The 8,322-nt window shown below is 43.6% G+C and overlaps 1 protein-coding gene across 1 annotated transcript; it reads left to right on the forward strand.

Annotated features, from left to right (window-relative positions):
• The first annotated feature begins 531 nt into the window (after positions 1-531).
• LOC126986488 (inactive protein tyrosine kinase pTKL-like) lies at positions 532-3,660 on the forward strand. Its single transcript, XM_050842715.1, has 2 exons — positions 532-1,214; positions 3,077-3,660. The coding sequence occupies exons 1-2, from the start codon at positions 825-827 to the stop codon at positions 3,653-3,655; spliced, it is 969 nt and encodes a 322-aa protein (XP_050698672.1). The 5' UTR covers positions 532-824; the 3' UTR covers positions 3,656-3,660.
• The last annotated feature ends 4,662 nt before the right edge of the window (positions 3,661-8,322 follow it).

Consider the following 8,322-nt stretch of genomic DNA (forward strand, 5'->3'; position numbering starts at 1 on the left):
AACAGACTTTCTAATGTGAATTTTACGTGCGTACAAGCCTTGAGAAATACCACGTGTGTTGGCGCGCTATAGCGTAACAGCGCGGGGCATTGAAATATCTTAAAGGGACTCTTATTTTTAATATTCTACATGAATATGCTTCATTACCTGGTAGTACATAGCATCCCCGACATGTTGAGCGAGAAAAACTAATTTAGTCAGTTTAAAAAAATATTCGTAAAAAAATATACCCCTGGCGCCTCTCTTAAGTAATATCTCTCTCACACCCACACACTCCTTGCTCCTTACACACACACACACACACACACACACACGTCACATATAAATCGAATGTAGCTCTGCTAGATAGTTGCCGTCTTTCGCTTGCGGCGTCCGAAACCTTTTGGAAACTGTGTCAACACTTGTGTCGCACGACTGTACGGTAGGCTATTTTTGCTCTTAACAATTTTTAGGTTGTTATATTTCTTAGAACCAATTCCACAGTCCATCGCAGTGGCTTTGTAATCGCCCGAACGAAACTTTGCCCCCCATTCACGCTACGTAAAATAGCTACGGTTCAAGTATGGTTCAGTAAAACTGTGCAGTTAATGTAGCGTGAGTGGGGCTTTTTTTGGTTTGCGCAGTTGGACGGAACCATAACATAACAATATCCAACGTGTTTGATATTTTCGCGGCTTGTGGCTGTACCATAACGCAGACCATAACCGTGTGTGGGTGTTTTTGCTCAGTTTTGACTAAAGGAAATCGTGAGCACGTGTTTAGCTGAAAAATATATTTGCTAATTTCGTTTATCTTTTTTTATTTTCAGGTGCATTTTCCCCAACATGGAAAATAAATTTAGCAGAGAATTCTTAAGTGAAGTAATAGAACTGTATAGAAGTTTCCCGTGTTTGTGGAAAATAAAAAGCAAAGAATATTCAAATAGAAATAAAAAAAATGAGGCTTACATGGAACTTGTGAAGAAATTCAGAGAGAAAATACCGAATGCAGATAGAGATATGATAGTGAAAAAGATAAATGCTATGCGCAGTGCAGTGCGGAAAGAACAAAAGAAAATTGACCAATCTAAAAAATCTGGCTCAGGAGAGGATGAGATCTACAAACCATGTTTGTGGTATTTTCATTCATTTGATTTCTTGATGGACCAAGATGTTCCTCGGGCTACTTGCAGCTCATTGAATGAAACTACATTTGTTGAGGAGAGCAATGAAACAGTAAGTAAAGTTAACACTTTATTGGTCACATTATAATTGTATTGAATCAAAACCTATTTTCCTTTTTTTCACATAACCTACGGAGTCACATAGGTTAGGCTAGGTTAGCCTCCTCAAAAGTCACATTTACCCAACTTACATATTACCCCTGGGCCGCTTGCCAGGGTATAGCCCCTTCATCATTGAAATAGGCCATGAAAGTATCCCTTACTTGCTTAGCAGCCATAGTGGAATTTCTTGTTGGGCCTTGTTGCAGAGGACACAATGAATTATGTTGTTCCACAGCATTATCTTCTTCATTGTCAAGTGGACAATAGCTTGCACCAATTTTCTTCCTTAAGTAGTTATGTAAAACACAGCTGGCTAAAACAACCTTATCTACAGCACTTACTTTCAGATTTATTGGGGCAGAGAAAACGCGAAAGCGTGATGACATTATGCCAAAAACATTTTCAATCACCCTTCGAGCCCTAGAAAGCCTGTAATTAAATACGCGTCGTTCTTCTGTCAACTCCCTTGAACTAAAAGGCTTCAAAAAATCCTTCCTCAAGGCAAAGGCCTCATCTCCCACGAACACGTAGGGTAGCATCTTTGAACTGTTGTCTGGCCTTTTTGGGCCAGGTAAATTTAGCTTTTCCTCTATGAGAAGTTCTCCAAATCTAGTGTTATCCAAGACTCCGCCATCAGAAATACGACCGTTGGTACCAACGTCACACATCACAAATTCGTAGTTTGCATTTGCTATAGCCAAGAGAACAACACTATTGAAACCTTTATAATTATAGTAGAAAGAACCGGAGTCAGGAGGGGGAACTATTGCAATATGTTTGCCATCCATCGCTCCGAGGCATTTGGGGAAGTTCCAGCGTACTTCGAATTCTCGTCCTATTTCTTTCCATCCATTTTCGTCTTTTGGAAACTGAAAAAGAAATAAAATTACGTTATTATATATATAATTATGGCCATTAGGTATCTAGGTAGATTTACCAATTTTGGCAACATTAGTGACTAAATAATACTGTGTGAAAACTTTAGTTTCATTTCAGATTTATTGTTAAATGAGAAATGGGTAAATTTTTACTTTCACACCATCACCAAGTTTCATATTTTTCTTTGTAGTTTTAGGTGCAATGAATCATTCTAATTTCAAGAATAACGTTTCCATCGCAAATGCATATTTTTCGAGATATTTGACTTTGAAGTTCCCATTATTTTCCTATGGCAATAATTAGCTTAGTGCATTCAACGATTTACAAAAGGTTAGGTTAGGTTAGGTTAAGTCATTTTAGGCCAGGTTAGGTTAAGTTAAGATTTAATTTTAAAGAGATGGAAAAAAATTTTGAACAAAAATATTTTGTTTTACTTTATTTAATTAAACTTTAACCAAACCTTAACTTAACCTGTGCAGAAAAAATACATAAAATAAATAAATAATAACATACCCTAACTTAAACTAGCCAAAACTCCACCGTCAAAGTATAAATAAATCTGAAAAGGAATTATTGTCATAAGAAAATAATGGGAAGTTCAAAGTCAAATATCTCGAAAAGTATGCATTTGGGACGGAAACGTCATTCCTGAAAAAGTTCTGAGAATGCTTCATTGTACCTAAATATGCAAAGAACAATATGGAACTCGGTGCTGGTGTGACAGTAAAGAAATACCGAAAATTGTCCTAGTAAACGTCAATGAAAATTATATCTCCTTGCCAAAATTGAAAAAAAAACCTAACTTTTCCTAACTTGCCCATGTATGAGTGACTCCCTATTGTGTATTCTTATTCATTGTTCTAACTTTTCCATGTATGAGTGACTTCCTAATGTATATTCTTATTCATTGAATCATTCATTTTGTTTCTGCAGGGTGAGGACTCGATTTCGCCATGGACCACTCTCCAGACTGCACCACCAACACCTAGCCCGTCTTCAGTGCCAACTCACAGCCCGTCTCCAGTGCCAACTCACAGCCCGTCTCCAGTGCCAACTCCCAGTCCATCTCCAGTGCCAACTCCCGGCCCGTCTTCAGGCCCAAGTCCCAGCCCGTCTTCAGGGCCAACTCCCGGCCCGTCTTCAGGCCCAACTGAACGTGAGTTTCAGGAAACTCAGCCTCCAAAGCGACGGAAGAAAGCAGACCAAAAAGATGTACTTGATTTGCTTCTTAAGCAAATTGCCTCAAAAGAGGAAGCTACTAGAGAGTTCACTCATTATGCAAAAGCATGGGCGCAAGAGTTAGCAAAAATGGATCCAACACAAGCCGATGAGTGTTGTCGCATAATTAGCGATGCCATTTACAAGGGCAAGCGAGGGCTCCTTCGGCCAGATACAATAATTTCGCAACGAGTAACCGACGCTCAGCAAATTGTAGAATGCTCTGCAGGCAACCAACATGAGGACCTCGCAGGTTTTTTTTCTAACTTTCAAGGTTCAGAATTTCATAAATAATGCATTAATTGTAAACACATAAACATATTGATTAAATTTCAAGTAATTGAAGCAGTATTTCACTTACCTTCATATAATCCTTAGCAAGCACTCTATAGATAGCGACACAGGTCTCAGGTATGATGACTCCTAAAGCTTGGGGAGAGATCAAAGTGGAAAACTTTAAGTCTTCATATGATCTCCCAGTTGCTAAAAAACGAAGGGTCGCTGTAAGCCTCTCATGGGGTGAAATTGCTTTCCGCATGACGGTATCTTGTCTTTTAATTAATGGAGTCAATAGTGATAACAATTCTGAGTAAGTTTGCTCATCCATTCTCAAGTAATTGAAATAATCAACAGGTTCCAAACGAAGTTCATTTAACAATCCTTCATGCGATAAGCTATCCCTCTTCAAAAGCCATGGCTTGCACCATCTTGACTTTTTTTTCTTTTTTCTTTGTAATGTAAGTGCCAGCGCTACATGTACTAAATCGTCCGATGAAAAACAATCAGAGAGAGACATCTTTCCGATTCAAAACGTTGAGAAAACTGAGCAAAAGAATGTAACGTGAGTGGCCTACCCACTCGGGCATAGGTTTGTGCAGTTGACCATACCATAACCCTACCATTGCTAAAGACTGTAACGTGAATGGGGGGCTTTAGGCTCTTCGTCTCATCAGCTTTCATCTTCTTATGAATAGTCTTCTACCTCTTAAATTCCGTTGCGATGTTGCCTCTCTTTCTATCTTTTATCGATATTCTCACGCTGACTGCTCTTCTGAATTTGCTAACTGCATGCCTTCCCCCCTCCTGCGGCCTCGCCTCACACGACTTTCTGATCAAGCTTATCCCTATACTGTCCAAACCCCTTATGCAAGAATTAACCAGCATCTTCACTCTTTCATCCCTCACGCTGGTAAACTCTGGAACGATCTTCCCTCATCTGTATTTCCTCCTGCCTACGACTTCAAGTCTTCCAAGAGGAGGGTTTCAGGACACCTCTCCTCCCGAAACTGATTTATCTTTTTGGCCACTCTATTCAGGAGCAGTGAGTAGCGGACTTTTTTATTTCATTTTTACTTCATTATTGTTCTCTTTTTTTTTTTACGCTCTTGCACTGTCTCCTCTGTTGTAAAAAAGAAAAAAAAAACTCCAGACGGCACGAGGACGGCAGCAGCGACGCACACGGGACGGGAGCGAGACACGTCCTCCTTCACCCACGGCCGCCAGCAGACTCGATGATGCGTTCGAGGATCCTTCAGAACTGCAGGGTTTACCGGAGTGCTGAGTTATTTGCAACTTACCATAGGCTTGTTGTTGCAACACTCAAGCTTCGTGTCAGGACAAGAAGAATCTCGAAATGCAACTCTACTGTGTTCCATCTCGAGAGATTGGAGGACCTGGCATGTGCACAGTAGTATGCAGTGACAGACTCAAATCGGTTTGAAGTGCTCGGCACCCTGGAGGACCCTGTACAACGGTGGGATACCTTCAAACGCGAGACTTTGCAAGCTGCCGAGGAGTGCACTGGAGAGCGCCCGAGATATAGGAGTGGCTTTGCCTCGGTGGAGACGCTAGACTCTAGAGTATATCGAGGGGAATCGCGCTGCCATACTTCCTGGGACCCGGGACCAATACAGGGCTCTGTCACGTAGGACTAGAGCACTCCTGAGGAGTGACAAGGATAGGTATGCCAGGGGTCTCGCCGAGGAGGTCTAGGGCCATTTAAATGCGAATGACCTCCGACCTGCTTACCGAGCCCTGAAGAAGCTCCGCTCCAAGTCTTCCTCTCAGGTGAGCGCTATCCGAACAGCTGACGGCTGCCTCGTGTCGGACATGGATGGGGAGAGGGCTCGTTGGGCTGAGTACCTTCAGTAGCTGTACATGGCAGACCCTCCACGTGGGCAGCGTCCAGTTGCTGGGTTGCAGGTGGCGGATGTTTACCCACCCATTGACGAAAGCCCACCCTCTTTGGTTGCGGTCAGAGAGGCTGTGGCTAAGTTGAGGGGTGGGAAGGCACCTGGCGCCTGTAACATCAGCGCAGAGCTGCCCGAAGCTGGAGGTGAGGCCATGATCCACGGGTTGCATGCGGTCTTGACTGCCCTATGGCAGTCCGGTACCATTCCTCCTGACTGGAAGAGGGGGTTGGTAGTCCCTATCTGGAAAAGGAAAGGGGGCCGCCAGGACTGCAACATCCACCGTGGTATTACACTGCTCAGTGTGCCCACCTATTGCTGATGAAGCTGCAGAGACCTGAACAGTCTGGGTTCACGCCTGGTAAGTCAACAACTGATCGTATCCTAGCGCTTCGCGTACTGGTGGAGCGAATAGGTGAGTTTCGACAGGGGACGCTTGCAGCCTATGTCGATCTCATGAAGGCGTTCGATTCAGTGCAAGGTGAGGCACTCTGGGATCTTTTGCGACTCCTTGGGATTCCTGCGAGGACTATTGGTTTGCTGACTGGCCTGTATTCTAGGACAGAGAGTGCTGTGAAGTGTGTGTGTGGGGGGCTTGCCCAGCTTCTTTCCCGTGAATGCGGGAGTGAAGCAGGGCTGTGTCCTTGCCCCATCGCTTTCCAACACTTGTATGGACTGGGTACTGGGCAGATTGAATGATTGATTATTGGATCGTTGTGTCTTGGCGCCGCAACTGCAGAGTTGTGGACCAGACTCATTGCGGAGCATCCATTGGCAATACCAGGGTCACTGACCTTGTTTTTGCTGATGATGCAGTAATCCTAGCGAAGTCGCTGGAGGTTTTGGTGATGGCTCTCGGGGCACTGCACGAGGAGGCAAAGCCCTAAGGACTTCAGGTCTCCTGGGCCAAGACCAAGGTACAGATGTTTGGAGGCTTGCTGGATGACACAGTACAGTCTGTTCATGCGTGTGGCGAGGACGTTGAGATCTCAGAAAGTTTCACGTATCTTGGTAACGTAGTTCATAACAACGGTGAGTCTGGCCAAGAAGTCTGACGGCGGATTGGTCTGGCCCACGATGTTATGGACTCGCTCAACACGAGTATATGGCGTTGTCGATACCTGTGCAGAAGGACAAAGATCCGGATCTTCAAGTCTCTTGTGCTCCATGTCTTACTCTATGGTTGTGAAACATGGAGACTTGGAGAGGCGGATTAATGCTTTTGGTAATAAGTGTCTACGCAGAATCATGGGATATCGCTCGAATGACTGTGTCAAACCGGCGACTACACCGTGAGACTGATTCGACATATATTACCTGCATAGTTCGTCTATGCCAACTCCGGCTATACGGACACGTGGCACGTTTTCCGGAAACTGATCCTGCTTCTCGGGTTGTCTCTGTAAGAGACAATCCAATGTGGAGGAGGCCAATGGGATGCCCACGGAGTTCGTGGTTTTAGCAAGTCGATAGATCCTGCCGGGAGGTACTCGGGTTACAAGGGGGCCTGCATGGAGACTCGCCCCCCGGCGTATGCCCCCACTGATTGATTAATTGAGTCATCAAACAGAGCTGTGGGGATGAGTGCTAGTTCATGGCGATAACGTTTTTGAAGTTCACATTTCTAGAACTGTCTTGTAGTCCAATAACTCTTGAGAAGAAGAATTATATATCATATATGACTTTATGGCCAAATTTTATTCCCTTTCTTAGCACGGACATGGTGGCGACTCTTTTTTCAATATTGTTCCATATCAATTTGGCAAATATTTATGAACTCAGGATGCAGCTCCTCATCAATGCTTAGTGCCTTCTCAACATTCACTGATGATATAACAACGTAACCAGTGGCTAAGTTGGCAAGTTGATCTGGGTCTGCATCATGACTGAGATGGTGGATACAATTATTATTATCTTTCTGATTCCATCTCTGTCTTTCTTATCACTCTCCATACGAGCAACTGACTCTTCTTTGTGAGTCCTCTGGAATCTTTCATCAGCTGTCTCACCTCTCATGCCAGCCAACTAGCTGCACACATGACGGCTGAGAGCCCATGTTTTCAAGGTTTCTGGATTGAGTGTGACTCCAACAATTTCAGCTCGCCAGTGCCCATACCTCATGAAGGTTGATTCTATGAACATGTCACTCCAGATGCCATTCCATAACCCCTCCATATGCCGCATGACATGTTTGCCATTCAGGAAATGAGCAAGGATAACTGATGGTAGTCTCCCAATCGTTCTCAGGTAGATCAAAAGTGATCTGGCATTGTTCGAGTGCCCTGCAGCAAAGCCATATACTATCATTGCTTTCACACACTCTGCATGCAGGGACCAATCTGCCTCACTGCTTTGACATATGCCATCATGATGAAGACAGGCTTTATAAGGTAGTCAGTCCATACCCTACATACTCATGATTGCTCTATTTTCCAAATTCTCCATGGGGTCATCACACTTGACTAAAGTGTCTTGAAGGACTGGTTCAAGGATTACTTCTGCCACCATTCGTCAAGCACGTGAAGACTGTGGGAACTCCTTGCCTGTGAACATTTTCTTTAAGTTATATAATTAAGATCTTTTTTATTTCCCACTTCTGGATAGCGACACAAGCAACAAAAAACAGTCCAGCAAACGAGGGAGCAAAAAAAAAAAAAAAAGATAATTATAATCAAATAAAGCTAGTCCTGTACTGTAAATTGTTCAACGCTGACTGATGTCCATCAGGTTGATTAATAATGTTGGGTGTGTACACATTTTGGGCCTATAAAA

The sequence above is a fragment of the Eriocheir sinensis genome, chromosome 6, assembly GCF_024679095.1.
Source record: "Eriocheir sinensis breed Jianghai 21 chromosome 6, ASM2467909v1, whole genome shotgun sequence".
NCBI classification, from domain to species: Eukaryota; Metazoa; Arthropoda; class Malacostraca; order Decapoda; family Varunidae; genus Eriocheir; species Eriocheir sinensis.